The 20,423-nt window shown below is 38.2% G+C and overlaps 1 protein-coding gene across 2 annotated transcripts; it reads left to right on the forward strand.

Annotated features, from left to right (window-relative positions):
* Positions 1–1,937: 1,937 nt before the first annotated feature.
* Positions 1,938–13,052, forward strand: LOC121264886. Of its 2 annotated transcripts, XM_041168227.1 has the most exons (9): positions 1,940–2,155; positions 2,315–2,609; positions 8,553–8,700; positions 8,829–8,979; positions 9,073–9,198; positions 9,290–9,370; positions 10,957–11,149; positions 11,230–11,500; positions 12,611–13,052. In XM_041168227.1, exons 2-9 carry the CDS (start codon positions 2,421–2,423, stop codon positions 12,856–12,858), a joined length of 1,407 nt encoding a protein of 468 aa, XP_041024161.1. In that variant the 5' UTR covers positions 1,940–2,155; positions 2,315–2,420; the 3' UTR covers positions 12,859–13,052. The 2 variants fall into 2 exon arrangements, with proteins under 2 accessions (XP_041024162.1, XP_041024161.1); XM_041168228.1 differs by lacking the exon at positions 2,315–2,609 and having other exon boundaries at positions 1,938–2,155.
* The last annotated feature ends 7,371 nt before the right edge of the window (positions 13,053–20,423 follow it).

Raw genomic sequence — 20,423 nt, forward strand, 5'->3', positions numbered from 1 at the left:
TTCTATGGTGTAAGTGCATTCATCCTATAATGATTGAGAGGATGAGTTTTTTTTTTTTTAAATGCACTTTTTGAAAATCTGCAGCTCTTATGAGCAAGATGTTAGACTTATAGGAGTATCTTTGACAGATTTCACCTATGTGAGAGTGGGATGAGATTGCTCTCTATGAGAATGTGACTTGTTCTTAAATACACTCATGAAACCGGGAATAGTACAAGGCCGTAACGTGCTAGCTAATAAAACTCATGTCATCACCTGAACTGTAATGTGTGAGCAGTAATTTTTTTATTTTCCTTTAGAAGTTATAGTTCAAGTTTGAGACTACTAATAACTTTAGAGTAAAAATTATTATTTCACTAAGTGAAGGTTCAATGCATGGCATACGTTCATGATGTATAATAATCATTATTTGTTTGGAAGTATCTCTCTTATTTATTTATTTTTTATTATTAAAAAATAGTGGGGGAATGTATTTTTTTAATAGATTGTTTTTGTTGGTAAGATTTTTTCTAATATTACGGTAGTTTTCCTCAGATTTTTTTGTTGAGAAAGGATTACACAAAATCATTTTCTTCCATTGAGGAAGATTTATACAGTATTTTTCGGCATCTAATATGTCAAAGTGAATAATCGACTAACAAAAAAATCTTCTGATATTTATTTTTAACGGCAATGGGAGAAAGTTAGCCGTCTGAATCTTTTCTCTCTCTAATTCTCTCTTTTATTTCTTTACCGGTTTATGTATTTAAGCTTCCATAGTGGTTTTTGTGACTTTTGGGGCTGTCTTTATTCTCTTTATTCCATTTTTTCGTTTACATCTGAGGTTTCTCTTTTCATTCTGGAATTTGGTGTGCTTCTTTTCGTACGAAATAGAGAGAAATTGATAGAAAAATCAAAGTGTGCGCGTAAATATTTTTGAGAGATTTTTCAGATAAAAAAGAGGTGTTATTTGAGTAGAGCTTTAAGCTCAATCACTTGTGCAAAATAAATTTAAGCTATACGACGATTGATTGGATTATTGTATCCTAGAAAAATCAAGTTAAGAAGAATTCTACTCTATCAGTTAAATTAAAATTTTGTAAATTGTAGAGGATTTGAATCTCCTTAAAAGAAAAGAAATTTTCGTGTCTGAATCTAACCTTATTTGATTTGAATTTATCATATTATTATTATTTTTTATTTTATTATTATGTATTTTCTATCAAAAATTGGCACAACGTCGATGAGGTTAGGGTTGGGAATGCAGGGAACTTGTCGCGCAAGGGCTCTCTATTAAAAAACAAAGGGGACGCTAGGGGTGGGCAGCGGGGCCCCGCCCTCGCCCCCGCTATCCCGCCCTGCTTCCGCTCCGCCCCCACATGGCGGGATGGGCAACCCCGCTCCGCCCATGCGGGGGCGAGGCCCCCCGCCCCTCATCTAGGGCACCTAGCGGGGGCGAGTGGCGGGGTGGGCCCGCCCCCTCCCCTATTTATATATATATATATATTATATACATATATATAAATATAAATATATATTTATATTTTACAAATTGTATATATATAAATATATATTACAATTTGTTAGACTTATTCACAAAATATGCATTAATAAATTTAAAAACTATATAGTTTAAAAATTAATATACTATAATTTATACAAAATATACATTAACAAATTTAAAAATTACATAATTTTTAAATTATAGTCATATTTACAAAATTTAAATTTATAATTTAAATTTAAAAATATATTTTTAATTACTTTTACACTTATAAATAATTTTTAAATTAAATAAATATAGTATTTTATTTTAAGTAAAAAAAAATAGAATGGATTGAAGAATCTGCCTCCCACCCCAACTCCGCATCCTCGGAGTGGGGGACGGGAGACGGGGAAGGGGTGCTGCCCACCCTATAAGGGGACGCAGGACCGGGACAGAATTAAAAAAAGAGAAACTATTTACTGACGTGTCACTATACCACGTCAATTGTCCTTCGTCTCCAGTGTCCAGACTTCGACTCTACATTGGAAAAAAACCCTTAATTCCGATCCCGAATTTATAAAAGTTTGTACTCAGTCCTGATGGCCGGTGGTAGCGGTGGAAAGTACTAAAGTAGACGTGCAGGAACGCTTTCGATCTTTGTGCATGGGCTTCTCATACATTGATGTAACGGTAATGCTTCTTCTTCCCTCCCTCTCTCCCTCAACAGAGGTTTGTCTTCTTTCTTAAACTCAATCCCCTTATTTACCAAGGGGGAGAGAGAGAGAGAGAGATTGTATTTGTGTTGTTTTTGCTGATAGTTATGGTGTAAGCTTTGAATTTCGGAATTAGGGTTTTGGGCGGATGGGAATAGCATCCAGATCAGATCTTGGTGAGCGATTTGAATTGGGTATGATGCTGCACTATTGACTTGAATTGAATAGAGATTTATATAAACATGGAAGGACGGAGGTTATCGGCGCCGTGCTCGAATCGAAGGATATTGGCTAATAAGAAAAGGGTTAGGCCAGGAGAAGGATTCGTAAACAGCGTCAAAAAGCTTCAAAGGCGAGAGATTTCTTCCAAGCGTCATCGCGCTTTAACCATCACCAATTCCCAGGAGAGGTTCCGGAACATGCGATTGATGGTCTCTCTCTTTCTTTAGACGTTTCTTTCAATAATATCACAGTTAAACTTATCAAGAAATTAATTTTACATTTCTTTTAAAAAGTAATAATTTTGATTTTGCGATTCATTACTGAGATATTACTGTTATTACTAATACCCAATTCATACTTCCCCATATTATGCTGTTAGAACACTCCTTGTAATCTGGGCTAGTGAATATGTATATAAAATTAATTGAAAGCAGTAGAGAAGATGAGTAGCAAGTATTTGTGGAAATGACTCAATAATAGAAACTGTATTGTCAATAGGGTTCTTCGAGGTAATCCCTAAACCTCCATGCAATTTTTATTTACAAGCAAATTCCAGATGCTTCCCTCTGCTCACAACCCCTCCCTATATGAGATTCCCCGATAACTAACTATTGACAATTGATAAAATAACAGGCACAGCACTAAAGGAAACTCACAGTAATTAAACACATTGTTTGGTTATATCTCAAAACGCTGCGTATTACATAAGGCCTAAATGACAGACTCTAAAACTACACCCAGGTTCTGCGTCTTGTAAAACACCCAAATGACAAAACCCAAAACACCTTCTAAACGATTGATTTCACTTATTCCATGCATTGTTTCACAGCTTCCTCGAACGACACTAATTCTAGTTCACTTCCTTCTACTACTTTCCTTCCCAGACAACTCCCTCTCCAGTTCTACCCTTCACTTCACTTCACTTCACTTCACTTCCTCTTTGTTCTTCATGTAGGGTTTTTGACAACTGCCATAACTTCTCCCATAAAAATCCAATCCTCACATGTATTATCCTTCTCAGATGTGCCCGCCCATTTGACCAAGACTTCAGTCACAACCCTGTCCCCTTAGCGTTTCATGCGGCAATCTATGATGGATTTTGGTTCAGGCTGGACCTCACCGTGTGCATCCATTGGAGGAAGGGTGGCTAGAGGTTGGATCTGGGCCCCAACTTTTTTCTTGAGGCACGAGACATGGAAAATGGGATGGAGTTTGGAAGAGCTCGGTAGATCAAGGCGGTAGGCCACCTTTCCAACCTCTGCATCACCTTGAAAGGTTCATAAAAATGAGGTGCGAGCTTCATATTCCGGTGAGTGGCTAGAGATTTTTGGCGGGGTTGCAACCTTAGGTAAACCCAATCCCCAACTTTGAACCTTCTTTCCGATCTCCTCATATCAGCTTGCATCTTCATCCTGTTTCTTGCATTCTCTAAATTCTGTTTCAGCAACTTGATAATCTGATCTTTGGTTTGAAGTGTTTGGTCGACTGTGTTGTTTGTGAAGTTCCGGGGACATAGGATAGTAGCTGGGGAGGAGGGTAGCCATACAAGGCCTCAAACGGGTTCATTTTAGTAGAAGTGTGATACGAGGTGTTGTACCACCACTCTACAAATGCTAGCCACTGCACCCACCTCAGGGGTTTCATTCCTACATAGCACCTTAGGTACTTTTCGAGGCACTTCTTTAAGGCCTCCGTCTGTCCATCCGACTGAGGGTGGTAGGGAGAATTGTGATTCAGGGTAGATCCCTATAGTGAGAAGAAAGCCTTCCAAAAGAAGCTCACAAAGATAGGATCCCTATCTGTCACAATAGTCCTAGGCAACTCATGTAATTTGAAGACATGGTTTAAGAACAAGTTGGCCACTACTGAAGCAGTATAATGATGGGACAATGGAATGAAGTGGCCAAATTTAGTAAATCTGTCGACCACAACCAAGGTCACATTAAACCCTTAGGACATAGGCAATCCCTCTATGAAATCCATGGAGACATCGACTTAGGCTTGCTGTGGAGTTGGCAAAGGTTTCAAGAGCCCTGCAGGTGGAATTGTCTCATATTTCACTGCTTGGCAAACATCACATTCTCGAACCAGTTTCTTGATGTCCTTCTCCATCCTCCTCCAATAAAAGTCTCTTTTGGCTCTTTGATAAGTTTTCAAGTAGCCTGAGTGCCCCCTATAGGGTTGTCATGTATGTATTGCATTACCTTCCCCTTAAATAGAGGAATCAGTCACCACCACAATTCTTCCCCTCTTCAATATCAACCCTTGCTGGAGTTGATAACCTTTAGGTGGATTTTTGTTTCTTGCAACTTTTCAACAATTTCCTTCATATATGCCGAATCTTCATAACTAGCCTTCTGTTCTTCTACCCAATTAGGCATGAGAAAAGAAATCATAGCTAGTGCTCCCTCACATCCCTCATTCTGCTCCTCCATTCGTGACAAGGCATCTGCCACTAGATTTTCTCTTCCTTGTTTGTAAGTGATTATAAAATCATACACCAACAACTTACTGATCCACTTTTGTTGGGCTGCTACAGTCCCAACCCTTTGCTCCGAAAGAAACTTTAAAGCTTTCTGGTTTGTCTTTACAATGAAGGATTAGCCTAAAAGTTAAGGCTGCCACTTCCTCACAACAGTTACCAAGGCTAGGAGCTTCTTCTCGTAAGTGGGGAGACGAAGTGCCTTTCCTTTGAGTGCCTTACTTGTATAGGCTAGTGGCTGTCCAGCTTGTATTAAAACTGCACCCATTCCTCTCCCACTAGCGTCACACTCAATGGTGAATGGCTGAGAAAAATCTGGAAGTCTGAGTACTGGGGGCTGTGTAACAGCTGATTTCAGCTTATTAAAAGCCTCCATAGCTTCAGTAGTCCATACAAACGAATTCTTTTTGAGTAAATATATAAGTGGGCTGCAATGACCCCATACCCCTTAATAAACTTTTGATAATAGCCTGTCAACCCCAAAAACCCCCTTAAGGACTTTACATTCATTGGTTTAGGCCAATCTAACATCGCTGCCACCTTCTTAGAGTCTGCTGTCACCCCCTTTTCACTGATCACATGTCCCAGATAATCAATTTCTGAAACCCCAAACTGACATTTGGATAGTTTAGCATACAATTGATGTTTTTGTAACACTTCCAGCACCTTCTCCAAATGTTCTAGGTGCTCATCCCAGCACTTACTGTAAACTAGTATGTCATCAAAGAATACTAGTCCAAATCTTCTCAAATAGGGTCGAAACACATCATTCATTAACCCTTGAAAGGTTGATGGTGCATTTGTCAGCCCAAAGAGCATCACGAGGAACTCGTTGTGCCCATCGCGAGTCCTAAAAGCTATCTTCTCCACATCTACAGGCACCACTCTTATTTGGTGGTATCCGGATCTTAGATCCAACTTGGAAAATACCACTGATCTATGCAACTCATCCAGTAGCTCGTCAATAACTGAAATTGGAAATTTATCCTTTACTATTTCTTGATTGGGCACCCTATAATCACATATGCCAACTCCCATATGCCTTATGCACCAACAACACCGGTGAAGAAAAAGGTCTGGAACTGGGCCTTACAACTCTTGACTCTAACAAGTCGGCTACAATTTTTTCTATTTCGATATCGGTATGGCCTTGCTGTGATGGGTTGAGTACCCTCTTTAAGGGTATTATGTGATCACATGCACGTGAGGGAGGCAACCCCTTTGGAATTCCAAAAACTCCTTGAAACTTGGTGAGAATGTTCTGCACCTCCTCCCCCCAATGGCTAGATTTCTCCTCTTCTTTTCCTACCAACAGGTCCAAGAACAGCCCCTTCCCTTTGTTAACAGAATTTAACAAGGACTTATTACTCCTTTCTATGGTGAGTTTTTTCAAACTCAACCCTACTAACTCAATTCCCCTACCACCATACATAAACTTCATTGTGAGCTTAGTGAAATCCCATATAATCGGACCAAGAGTTTCTAGCCATTTTACACCTAACACTATATCATAGCCCCCAAGGGCTAATACATAACAAGGAGAGTGGAAAGAAGTACCTTGTATTTTTGTTTGGACTGCATTGCAATACCCCTCACTATGGATAATCTGCCCACTTGCTATTTTCACCACAATCTTCTGTGTCATCCACCAGCAGCCTAGTTTTCTTAGCAATCAAGGGGTCGAGGAAGTTATGCGTACTGCCAAAATCGACTATGATCACCACCTGCTTTCCTCCAATTCTACCAAGTAGCCTCATAGTTTTAGAGTTGAGTGTCCTCGTGAGTGCATTTAGTGAAATCTTGGGTTCTACATTCACTGGTTGAGAGAGTGACTCCCCTTTTTTTGGTTAACTCAGTAACCATATCCCCTTCCCCCAAAGTGTCATCTACCTCCTCATGCCCTTGCAACAGATAGATTCTAGGGGTTTTACATACATGGGCTGGGTTCTATTTTTCTTCACAGTGATAGCATAGGTCTTTTCTCCTCTTTTCATCCATTGAAGTAGATGATATCTTCCTAGTAGGAGCATTATACTTTTGGTTCTTATTGTTGCTTTCCCCACTCAAGCCAAAAGTATTAGAATACCCCTTGCTGAACCCCTGCTTTCTCAGGACTGATTTTAAGGGATTTTTTTTGTGCTAACCCAAAAGCAGCATTTAAAGTAAGGAGATTAAACATACGAATAGGTAACCCGTTCTCTTCTTTAAAACCACTTAGAAAACAGCTTAGTTTGTGGTGATCAGGAAGGCCTCTTAATCTGTTGGAGAGGGCTTCGAATTGAATTTTATAAGCTGCCACTAAGGTTGTTTGCTTAAGACGGGTGAGGGTCTCCATAGGGTCGTCATAAGCTCTTGGTCCAAAGCGGACCAGCATTGTGCAAACAAGTGTCCCAGTTGGTGAACTATCCTGAGTCAATAGCATCCTGGTACCAGACAAGAGCTTATCCCTCCATGTAATAAGACGCCATCAGCAACCATTGGGTAGGTGGTGTTTGGTGGAGTTCAAAGTATTGAGAAGCTTTGAATATCCACCCGGATGGGTTGGCCACATCGAAATCAGGAAAATCCAAACGAACTCCGCGAGGTAAAAAACCCCTATGCTGAAACTGATCTGTGTCATTTGGAACTTGTAGGTCTCTATTGTGTTCTGGTTAGTCACAAGAGTACACACTAAATCAGTGAGTTGATCCAGGCGATCTGTGAGTTGGTCCAGCCGACCCCTTGTGTCTTGAAGCCATTCAGTCAAGCCCTCTACATGGCATTGTAACCCTTCTTGTTGCTGCCGAGAATGTGTATTTTCAGCCATGAGGATCGAACGGCTCTAGGATACCATTTCTTAGAACATTGCTTGTAATCTGGGTTAGTGAATATGTATGTAAAATTAATTGAAAAGCAGTAGAGAAGATGAGTAGCAAGTATTTGTGAAAATGACTCAATAATAGAAACTGTATTGTCAATAGGGTTCTTCGAGGGAATCCCTAAACCTCCATGCAATTTTTAGTTACAAGCAAATTCCAGATGCTTCCCTCTGCTAACAACCCCTCCCTATATGAGATTCCCCGATAACTAACTATTGACAATTGATAAAATAACAGACGCAACACTAAAGGAAACTGACAGCAATTAAACGCATTGTTTGGTTATATCTCCAAAACGCTGCGTATAATATAAGGCCTAAACGACAGACTCTAAAACTACACCTAGGTTCTGCGTCTTGTAAAACACCCAACGACAAAACCCAAAACACCCTCTAAACGATTTGTTTCGCTTATTCCACGCACTGTTTCACAGCTTCCTCAAATGGCACTGTTTCCAGTTCACTTCCTTCTACTACTTTCCTTCGCAGACAACCGCTTCTTCAGTTCTCCCCTTCACTTCACTTCCTCTCTGTTCTTCATGTAGGGTTTCTGACATATGCTTCGAGTTTGCGTCTTCGGTTTCTGCCCAAGATTAATTTCAGGTTGTGAGGCTGGCATCTGAATAATGCTCGGTGATGATTGTGAATTAGTTAGTAAACTATATATTTATTTATAGTCAAATTATGCATGGCATACTCCATATAAACCCCCGCTTGATCTATTTGATCTTAATCCAACAGGTTTTTGTGGTGGAATGCATTTTTCTTCAAAATTGTTCACATTGTTTTTTTTTTTTTTTTTTTTTTTATCAGGACGAATATGATACTCACGACCCCAAGGGGCATTGTTCCCCGATATTGCCTTTTTTGATGAAGAGAACAAAAGTTATTGAGATAGTGGCCGCACGGGAAATCGTCTTTGCTTTAGCACATTCTGGTGTGTGTGCAGCTTTTAGTAGAGGTACTAAAATTCTTAAACTACTATTACTATACAAATCGTTACTTTGACTATATAACTTTGTACATATTTGAAGCTTATATCCCATTGAAGAAAATGATTGTATGTTATTTTGGTTATGTTGGATGCAGAGACAAACAAGAGGATATGTTTTTTGAATGTTAGTCCTGATGAAGTAATCCGGAGCTTATTTTATAATAAGAACAATGACTCACTTATCACAGTGTCCGTTTATGCTTCAGACAACTTCAGCTCTTTGAAATGCAGATCCACAAGGATTGAGTGCGCAGACCATTTCATTATTATTATTTTGATCCCTTTAACTTTATCTTATGTTTATCCTTCATCTTGATATTTCCCATGTTAAATGGCTAGGTACATACGGAGGGGAAAACCGGATGCTGGTTTTGCTCTGTTTGAGTCCGAGTCTCTGAAATGGCCCGGGTTTGTAGAGTTTGATGATGTTAATGGAAAGGTGCTAACCTACTCTGCACAAGACAGGTATTTTGCTGGTGTTTATACAGTTTATTTATGGTGCCAAATGCACATCATTTTGTGGATGCTAACAAGACCTTAAAATGAATATTGTCAGTATATACAAGGTATTTGACCTGAAAAACTATACCATGCTTTACTCCATATCAGATAAACATGTGCAAGAAATCAAGATCAGGTAATCTCTCCCCCCATTTCCTTCTGAAACAGTTTTGCTACTTTGTGTGTCTGAACTTATCTTTACTGAATTCATCCATTGTTTTCTCTGACTTAGAATTCTTATCCTGGCAGTGCTTATAGTGATTAAAATAATAGTTTAGTTAAAGATGTCCATAAATTTTCATTATTATTATTTATATATTTTATCAATGTAAGCTACAGCATTTCTAAGGGCTCATTTGTTTTCAGAGATGAGATGAGATGAGATGAGATTAAAGTTAAAAAGTTGAATAAAATATTGTTAGAATATATTTTTTAATATTATTTTTGTTTTGGGATTTGAAAAAGTTGAATTGTTTATTTTATTTTGTGTGGGAATTTGGGAAAGTTGTAATGATGAAGTGAGATGAGATGAGATGAGATGAGATGTTTCTTGAAAACAAACGAGGCCTAAATCGTTAGATCTGGCATCCCTAGTTTAGGACGACCTATGCAGTGAAAATAACGTTTGATTGACTTTTCCATAATTTTCTGTCTGATGGTAATGTTCTCCGTGGTTTCAATTATGCTGTAAAGAAATACCCTAACACAACTTTTTTTTATTTTTTATAAGTAAAAGTCAAACCTTATTGATAGTAAACGGCATAGACCAAGTACACAGGTGCACCTGTTTCCTGTTTCAAGTGAGATGTGAGAAACAGAGTAAATTTATGAGTCTCTGTATCTGCTACTTTTTTATCTTATGAGTATATATGGTTAAAAGGTAAAAGGATTAAGTTATTATCTTTATTGGAATCTCTTTGCTTTTATTGCCAAGACAATGTGCAGGTGGTGTGCTAGGTCATTGATTCATTGGTATATGCATTACATATGGATGTGGTTTTTTTCTAATATGTTGTAGATGATAGCCAATACACTAACAAGTTCATTAGAAAGAGAAACTGTGAAATCTGATATCCCCAATGCTTTAAGGCAGATGCTGAAGATGCAATGGGGGTATCTTGCTCTTTTTGAAAAGAATGCTCGTATGTAACTATGGTTTGCAACGGACTCAGCTTTCATGATTTTCTTGTATTTACGTCAAGCTTTTTACTAGTGTTTTCTCTTGTATACGTCTTTACTTGGGCTACACCTATTTTAATTTTTATCAATAAAACTTCTTTTACCTATAGAAAAAACTATGGTTTGCAATGAAGACAGCATGCCATTTTGGGTGCTTGCTGTCTGCCTCTTCTAGTTATCCTAATTAACATCTGGTTTTTATGTTGATGTGAGGATCTCATGGTCCACGGGTGCATTTTGTTGACAGGTCACTGATTTGTCTAGTAAGCATTGGTAGGCGGTTGCTTTTGATTCCTGGCAAGAATCACAGTAAACTACTTAAAAAAAAAAGAATCACAATGAATTAGGTGCATGGTGGTGCCCTTTTTGTAATTTTGTTACGTGTGGCTTTATGTGCGAGTGTGTATGTGGTGATTGGTTCTTATTTGCTTGCCTGAACCAAGCTTTTTATGAAGTTTCATTCCCTTGCTCTGATGTTGTACTTTTGCATCACACTGCTTATGTTTTCATCTTAACCCCTATCATGTCTACTTTTTGGTACAGTCCAGGAATCATGTTATTGATTTTCAATAGGATAAGCAGTCACGTCCCTCTCAAGATTTTATCAATAGAAGATGGCACAGTTCTCAAATCATTCAATCATCTACTTCATCGAAGCAAGAAGGTGGACTTCATAGAACAATTCAATGAGAAGCTTCTTGTTAAGCAAGAAAATGAAAATCTTCAGATTCTTGATGTAAGTCGTTGTCTCTTTTGGCATTGTTTAGCAGCCTCTGATTATCCTAACCTTTTAAATATCATTTCCCTTGAATGTAGGTTCGAAATGCTGAGATGATGGAAGTTAGCAGAACTGAGTTCATGACTCCATCTGCATTTATCTTTCTGTATGAGAACCAGTTGTTCCTGACATTCAGGAATCGAACAGTTTCTGTTTGGAACTTTCGTGGGGAGCTTGTGACATCATTTGAGGATCACCTTTTATGGCATCCTGACTGCAATACAAATAACATATATATTACAAGTGATCAGGACCTTATCATATCTTACTGCAAGGCAGATTCTGACGATCATTGGATGGAAGGAAATGGTAATTATTTAAAGGTCCAATGATTGATGGCTATTGCTAGCCTTGCTTATGTGACCCTAATTTGTATGATTGCCTGTGGAACTTCTTTTGAAATCAAATCTGCCTTACCTTATAATTTTTCACATAGTGAACCCTAAATTAATAATTTTGTGGGGGAAAAAGGTACTGAATAAGGCAGTAACATATTACTTATACCCTAAAGTAGTCACATTCTGTTGAAGTCCATTTGAGTTCTGCTTTGTAGTATTGGCTGGAGAACCATGATGCATTTATTTCAGATTGGCCACAAGAATTGCTAATTGGTTTTGGTTAACTTGAGATCTAGAGTAATTATTCTTGGTTTACTAAACAAAATTTAGAATACATGATTGCTTTGCTTTGGCTACCAGGTTTAATAAACGCTCATCTGATTAATTTGCTTAAGTATTTCTTGGGTAAGGTGGGATCGTTTCATTTCTGATGAATTTCGGTTGGTTTTGTTTTTGGCTAGTTATAACCCTAACAGCTGAATTTGAGTATATAATTATTTTTCTGCAACTGTGGCTTTTTACGGTCCATTTTGTGTAGCGGTTTGGCTGGTAGTTTGATCTGAATTCATGTTGAAGTCAGTCTTTTTCAATTTTTGTGATGTATGGCAAGGGTGTCGTACCCCAAGTGTAGTATGAGGTAGTGGTGAATGGATACTAGATTGCTTTGAGGGAGAAATTCTTGTCTTTTATGATGATTCCAAGTGGCTCTAATTGCAATATTTTGACTGGTCCAGTTTGGGGTATGGGCCTAGATGTGCTTGGGCTTTTCTTTGGTTATTGCAAAGGCCACAATATTATAGAAATTTTAGATATTCCTGCATCTGCAAGGTTGTGCATATTTTATAGAACTTAATTTCTTTGTTTATTTGAATTGTCAAGTGTTTATTTTCTTGAATAAGAACGATGGCGGGAGGTTTTATTCAATTTCTGCATTTGTTTCATAATAAAGCGCATGAAGATCACATCAGAGTTGTGAGTTTGTCACTATTTGATGCTTGAAGTCAGGTTGTGATTTCACGAGGAGAATATTTTAGGTGGGTGGAATCAGAACTGTAGTCTCATTGTTTACTTTTGGATGCAGCTGGGTCTGTCAATATCAGTAACATCTTGACTGGGAAATGCCTGGCTAAAATAACTGCAAGCAGCAGCTGTCCCAAGGTCGATGAGTGCAGCAGCAGTGCAGGCAGCTCAAAACAGCCAGATCACTACAGGGTGAGGAGCACGGTTGCAGAGGCTCTGGAAGACATCACTGCCCTTTTCTATGATGAAGAACGGAATGAGATTTATACGGGTAACCGGCATGGTCTGGTTCATGTGTGGTCTAACTGAAATTTAGATTGTTCATTAATTTGTTATGGGCGCTATAAGATTGCTGCCAGAGGATTGGTTTTTCATTTGGCTCTGTATCATATATCAATCATCATGGGATAACGTAAGGGCACTGCCCTTTTTCACGAGGCTTTCGAAGTGATCTTGTATTGTATCATTTGATTTGTGTGGTTCTTTTGAACAAGTATTTTGTAGATTTGCCTTTCTCGGGAATATAGGTAGCCTGATTGCGATGCGGTGATGTTTGTACAAAGGAAAATGCTAGTTTGTCCCATTACTTTGCCATCTTACTTTGACAGCTTGTGTATTTAATTTTTTTTTAACTTAATGATTAAGAAAATGATTTTTTGTATATTGATGTATTTTTTTATTTTTTAAAAATATTTAAATATGTTAAAAAAATATGAAATGAAAAATGAGAAAAAAATAAAAACACACATTTGTGCTAGGCGGTCAAAGCTAGCGGCAGCCTAGCACAACTCTTGTACAAATCTAGCAATTAGCATGCAAGTCTTGTTTGCTTTCCACGTGCGATTATATTTGTAGATGTTTGTTTGTCCAGGTGCGATCATAGGTAAAAGCCAGTGCAAACTCATTTTCAAGGAAGTATATACTCCCTGCTCCACCGGCAGTCGAGCTTTCCCAAGACGCTACATTTCATATTAACAAATCACAATAATCGTTTCATTAGCCTTTGTCTCAGTCTCCTGTTCGACTTAAATTAAGTCTCAGGTCGAATTATACCCAGAGAAGCATTTAATTTGCAAGCCATTATTGACTTTTGGTGATTCGTCTGTGTGCTGAATTAATCGCTGCTACAACTAGTGCAAGGATTCTTAATTCTCCTGACTAGAAGAAAGCACAAACCATTTGTGTCCAACCTATTTTGTTTTGATTTACTGAAATTATCACATGTAATGCAAGGTTAATTTTTAAGGAAAGATTACTCTTAAGATCCCTGGGTTTCGGACCTTTTATAAATTGATACCTAGGGTGTAAAAAGTTTCATGTTAGTCATTGGGTTAGGGTCATATTCTAAAATGGTACCTCCGTCGGAACTATGTTAGAGTGTGTTTGGATGTTGAAGTGAGTTGAGTTGAGATGATAAAATATTATTAGAATATTATTTTTTAATATTATTATTATTTTAAAATTTAGAAAAGTTGAATTGTTTATTATATTTTGTATTGAAATTTGAAAAAGTTGTAATGATAAGTTGAGATGAGTTGAGAGTAGTTTAGTAACCAAACGTACCTTACTCTATCGACGGAAAAGACTCAAGAGGCAATCAATTCCCACGTAAACTAATCATAAGAAGTGTCATCCATTTATCCCATAAGAACTTTGTTTTATTTTATTAATATTTATGCTAATGTGGCATGCTTATTGTGCATTTTTATTTTTTAATACTTGCTGGATATTCATATAACACGTGTCTTGTTGACTGCCTCGTTAGTTTTTTCTCAGTAAAAGACGCAAGTTTTTTCCATCAACAGACTACCGAAGTTCGAACAAAAGGTAATTTGTTAAGAGAGTTCAGTTTTTGTAACCAAAGAGTACACTTATGACAACGATCGGCTGTAAATCTAACAATTTCATCATTCCTCTCAATATTATAACCACAGCTCCAAAGTAATTAAGAACTAGAGAAGCAATAAGGTGAACGTCCTACATAATAATTTACGAAAGAAAAATAATATCTTGGTTTGGTTAATTATAGTTCAAGAAAAAAGTGAGTTGTTCATTTTATTGTACGTTCACAAACATAATCTAAAATAAAAAAGAAATAATCTCTTAGAAAAATGTTATAAGGAAATCTTACACCAGACACTTTCACTTAACTAACATTTGATTTGTCATTTTTGCCATTTTATTTAAACTCACACATATTTAAGCATTAAAATAGAGAGACATAAATGATAATTCACATGTTGATTAGGTGGAGATGTGTGGTATAAGGCTTTTATATAGAATTTCTCAATCTCTTAAAAACGTAGTTCGAATTAAGAATGTTAGATAATCCTAATTCCTAAAACCTAGAATATTCACTGACTGCTACCGACGCCTTTGCTCAAGAATATGGTTGTTCTATTGAGGCAGACCACAAACCAACTTCTACTTGGTTTTTTGTTTCTAGACGCAAGTATTCTTAAAAATCTAGTTTAGTAAACAACAATCTTCCTCAACAAAAAGGAATAGAACCAAATCAGACAACATACAAGAAACCATGACAAAAATCATCCCAACTTGAAACTTCCAATTAAAATTTCTAGAAACCAACGAGAGAGAAGTTGGAGAGAGAGAAACTTGCCAAAAGGTCTAGCAGAGAGAAACGACGGTGGAGGTTTGAGATTGGAGAGAGGCTAGGGTTTCGAAGAGAGAGAGAGAGAGAGAGAGAGAGAGAGTAGGAAATCTATTGAAGATGAGGATCCGGATGGATTAACGTCACATTGCAAATGGTACCACATTTATAAAATGGTATTGTGCCGCCCCATTTCTACCGCTCACCTTGCCCCCATTGATGTGACACTATCAAATGGTACCATGTGGTTTAATAAAAAAAAATTATATTCAAAATAAAATGGTGTTAGAAAACACAAAAAGAGGAAGATGGAAACCTTAGGTTCCCTCTACCCCTTTTATGTTTGTGTTTTTAACTCTTATTTTTTTAATAAACCATGAGGTACCAAATGGTGGTACTACGTCAATGGGACAAAGTAAGTAGTATAACTAGGGTGATATAGTAGCATTTCTCCATTTTGCAAATAAACTTAATTAAAAGAAAAATAATAAGGTTTCGGGTTTTAAACACGATATCCACATCCTATATCGGTACCCACCTCGGGTATGGGAGGTGGGTAATCCAAATATCGGCTCGGGTTATTCTTGACTTCCGAATCGGATTGGGAAAAGATCCTGCTTGAATGAACAATGCTAAATGTGGCATGCTAACCGTACTTTTTTTCTTTCTCTAATGCTTATTGGATTTTCATATGATACATGCCTTGTTCTGACTAGCTTTACATGTCAGTTGATTGCCTTGTTAGTTTTTTTCGTCAGTAAAATACTTCAGGTTTTACATCAGGTCTGGACAAAGGGACTATCTTCAAATATAATCCCAACCCTAGGGACTAACTTGAAACTTTTTAAAGCCCATGAATAATTAGTAAAAAGTTCAAAGTTCAAACCCTAGAGACTTAAAACAATAACTTTCTCTACTATTTATTTTATTTTTTCTCAAATCAAAGGTTGGGCTTGGTGGGATGGGTTATGCATGGCTACATAATTTTAAATAAGTTAAGTAGTATTTGATTTTATGTAAACATCTTTTGTAAGCCTTGATAAGGCCATCTACATTAATAATAAATCATGCAATGTTGAACCAATTTTGTTTGCAAACTTTGTTTATCAACTGGGGGTCTTGGGACCTCTTGAAGTGTCCCACAAAGGAGATTCGGGACTTCTCAAATTGTCCCAAATTATCATGTTACGTGTTCAATTAATTGGGCACATAACAATTGGTATTCAAAGCCAGGTTGTCATGTTGATCCCATACTCAATCTCATGGGAACTGAGCAACAATGAAAACAAGTGTATAGAGAAAAAGAGATTGTGAGATAAAAAGACAAATGAATAAAAGAATGGTGGATATTGAATCAATCTATCATGATTAGGAGCATGTAGTCTTTAGAAAGGAGGCTTTCAATACCATCATAAAAAAGAACGAAGAGGGACCAAGACCATAGGAGGATTTAGCTATTGAGGAGACCAAGAAAGAGTCTCACAAGACATTTAAGAGAGGATGAGAGAGGTATCCAAGGAGAAGAAGTCCAAACAACCAGAATTTTCTACTTATCCTCCATATTCTCACATGATCAAGGAGGCCATTCTAGTGACTCCAAATGAGAAAAACTAGTATAAACTATACACTATCATCAAATACAGGAAAAACAAGCACAAGCTTGCAAAGATTGATAATGAGACAAAGTCTAAGCCAAACAAAGTGGTTCCAAAGTGCAAGATCTCCGAGCATTTCATTATGTCAAAGATATTGGCAGATATGGACAAATATTCAAGAAAAGACTTATGTGAGGCGAAAGAAATTATAAGTTTTACAGGGTGTGGCATCATCAAACAATAAAAAAGAAAAAGAAAATGAAGTGCCAAAATTATTTTTGCCCTTGAACACAAGGGAAACTTCAAAGGGTGGAGAATGTCACTTGTTGGGTATAAATTGAGCTAGGGTCCAGCCCGTTGGAAGTCCATTGCCAAGGATAAAAAAAGGATAGAGACTACCAAGAGATAAAGATAAACAAAGAAAGAGATAAAACTAAAAGTGGTTGGTTGACATATAAAAAGGTGAAAGTGACATAAGGCAAGCAGAATTAAGCTACTAAAGGGATAACTTCAATGATGGAAGAAGACGTTTATAAAAGGAGTGGACCTCTACAAACGTGGACACTTCTCCACACTCTCTCGGGACCCTCTCTCTCTCTCTCTCTCTCTCTCTCTCCATTTCTATTCATACAACATTTTCTTCAACCTCTTCTCAACCCAATTTTATTTAATATATTAAGAGCAAAGTGAGGCCACGAGAAATTGTAAAATTTCTCGAAAATTTTTTTTAACTATTGGTGCCATGTATGGGATCTGATTTATTGCTCTCCAAACAAAAGGTAGCCTATTCTCGAAAGAATATCTCTAGACAACCATGTAAGTCTCCTTATCAATTTTCTCGTGTCTGAGTTCTTATTCAAGAGCCCGAATTGTCTATTGCTTTAAAAATAAAAAAGAAATTGCATGGTACATTGCAGATGGGCCATGAAATGTGCGCCCCTGAATCTCAAAGTTGATGGGTAGTAACCCGCCAGCCCGACCCATGAAAGGGTGAGCACCTAGCTCTACCATTTGTGCATAAGGCCACAGGAGGGCACGTAGCCCATTGCAAGCACCTCCAACCTTTGGCAGTGACCATGAACCTATTGGACTCACTCCGAGAACCTAAGCTCACCCAAAGATACACATGCACAAATATTTCATACAACCCATAAGCGTCGACAACTTGCCCACCATGCCTTGAGTGGCGAGCAGGGAGCCCGTCACCATATAAACTTTAGTGGGCAAACATGATGCTTGCCCACCATGCTCCAAGTGGCCAGTACAGTAGCCACCGCATCAGAGGACATATGTAGGGATGATGGGGCTTTTCCCACTAGCCAACAAGCTTCGAGATTGCCACCACGAGCTCACCCGCTGGAAGCTAGGTTGTATGGTGGGCAACATCCGGCCACGTGGTTCCAAGCCTCATTTCTCCAGCTTCATGCCCATTGATGCCAGTCCTTGCCACAGGGCGAGCTTGAAGCTTACTCGCTCTGCGCTTCGTCGCTAAAATCAATGATGACTTTAGGCCACCAAGCTCTACCTCCTTGGGTCAAGTGAGCCAAACCTCATGCATCCTTGTCGAACTTGGGTTGAGAAGTAGTGACTATGGATGCTCCTCGACGCGTGTGATCTGTCCATGGATCTGCACATTGCATGCATTAGATGGCCTCTATTCCTAAAATCTTCACACTCAAGCTTCAGACACATGCATTGTGATAACTTACCACTAACCATATTTTTATGTGCTGGGATACTTTTTCTTCGGCAACTCGAAAGAATAGGCAACATGTCGTCACCCAACAATGTCGTACCATATATAAGCTAAAGCCCAAAACCAATGAGTGGAATAAAAGGATGCATGAGCAAAGCATGTCACCTGCCAACCCATTATATTGGCGCTTAGTCTTTGTTGGACGAAAACTCAAAAATTGAGCCACTTGGCTTAAGTTTGCTTTTCCCAAACTTGCTACTTAGATTTTATTTGTACTAACAAATTTGGTTTTTAGATGTTCTTCCTATAATACTCCTTAGATCTCTATGAGACTCTAAAGGAATGGAAAAACATGACACAGAGATAGACAAGTGCATAAGCCATACATTTCGCTAATTGGTCTTATATAATAAACACCGCTTAGGCATCCTGGGTCCAACCAAATCTATAATACAATCAAACAGAACAAAGAGGATACATAAGCAGGAAAATTCACAACAAAAATTACTAAATAGCGAGCAATCTCGATTATGAAAAAAATACTCAGTGGCAAATAATTTCTATTAGGCAAAAGTCATTCAATGGCTAACAATCTCCGCCAAGCAAAAATATAAAGCAATAGCTAAATGGCCTAGGTTTGTTTGTCTCATACTTGTGATTTAAATTATTTACGTTAACAAACTTTAGTTTTGGTAGATTCCTCCACAGGGCTCATCAAACCCTCTACAAAGCATGAACTATAGGGTCACTCTCAAGTTTCGCTTGAGCCCTTCAGCTATTTATCTTCGCTAGAACAAATTTCCCTAGAGCTTTTGCTCGGCCATAACTAGTCTTCATTATCACCGAGGAAGGGCCACCTTCAAGCCTCACCTGAGCACCTTGAGCCCTCACAATAGTCAAACAAAAGAAAAGGAAAAATGACAACAGCAGGTTTGTCTCCAATCCATGCTCGAGCACTCTAGAATTTATTCAAAAGTGTCAAAGTGAATGGATAAAAGCATAAAGATCAGCAAATAACCCATTTAGCCTACTATCACAACCTTGAAGACCAAGTCACTTGGCTCAAGCTTGACTATCTCATACTTATCAGAATTTATTCAAAAGTATCAAAGCGAATGGATAAAAGCATAAAGATCACTTGGCTCAAGTTTGACTATCTCATACTTATGGTTTGGATTATTTACACTAACAAATCTAGTTTTTTTTATAGAAATATGTCATGAATTCTAGGCCCCCCGCCTCATCCAAACATTTTGGGCTACCCTAAGTCAAACACTTAGCCCCCTCCCCCCCCCAACCTCGTAAAAAGAAGTTGGGCTACCCTAGAGTCAAAGCTCGGGTCCCCCACCTCATATAAAGAAGTCGAGCCACCCTAGAGTCAAACACCCCAAGCCCCCACCTCGTACAAAAAAGCCAGCCCGCTTAATGTCAAACTCTAGGGCCTCCCACGAAAGGAGCATCTATCAAGATAGCCCTTGAGTCAAGCACTCAGATCCCTTATCCAACTTCTAACATCTCCATCTATATAATGAGCCTTAGCACTCCGCAATCGCTTCATGTGGGTTACCTCTGGGAATGAGCCTCTAGGCTCCCATATCTGCCTCCAGTAGGGTACCTTTGGTAACAAGCGTCCAAGCTCTATAACTTCCATGTGCAGGTTGCCTTCGCGAATGGGTTGACGGACTCAAAAACTACCTAAGATGGATATGGGAGGCCGACAAGTTCCCTATCCACTTAGTGCAAGTTTACAACAAACTCTAATTTCAAAGCCAAAACAACAATGCTACCTTGAAATCACCATAGAGCGAAAGGAACCCATTTCCATCGAATAGGAAAAATAATAGAGTCAACAAAAATAAAAATAATTACCAAATACAGAACACACACTTTCCACACTCTTCACTAGCAATAAGTTACACATTTATGGATCTGCAATGCTCTTTGCCCATTATGCTTTCGCATAAACAAACTT

The sequence above is a fragment of the Juglans microcarpa x Juglans regia genome, chromosome 5D (assembly GCF_004785595.1).
Source record: "Juglans microcarpa x Juglans regia isolate MS1-56 chromosome 5D, Jm3101_v1.0, whole genome shotgun sequence".
Lineage (NCBI taxonomy): Eukaryota > Viridiplantae > Streptophyta > Magnoliopsida > Fagales > Juglandaceae > Juglans > Juglans microcarpa x Juglans regia.

Coding starts and splice junctions, on each gene's coding strand:
- LOC121264886 (XM_041168227.1), top strand. CDS start 2,421: ATGGAAGGACGGAGGTTATCGGCGCCGTGCTCGAATCGAAGGATATTG. Junction 8,701..8,828: donor GTGTGCAGCTTTTAGTAGAG/GTACTAAAATTC, acceptor TGTTGGATGCAG/AGACAAACAAGAGGATATGT. Junction 11,501..12,610: donor TCATTGGATGGAAGGAAATG/GTAATTATTTAA, acceptor TTTTGGATGCAG/CTGGGTCTGTCAATATCAGT.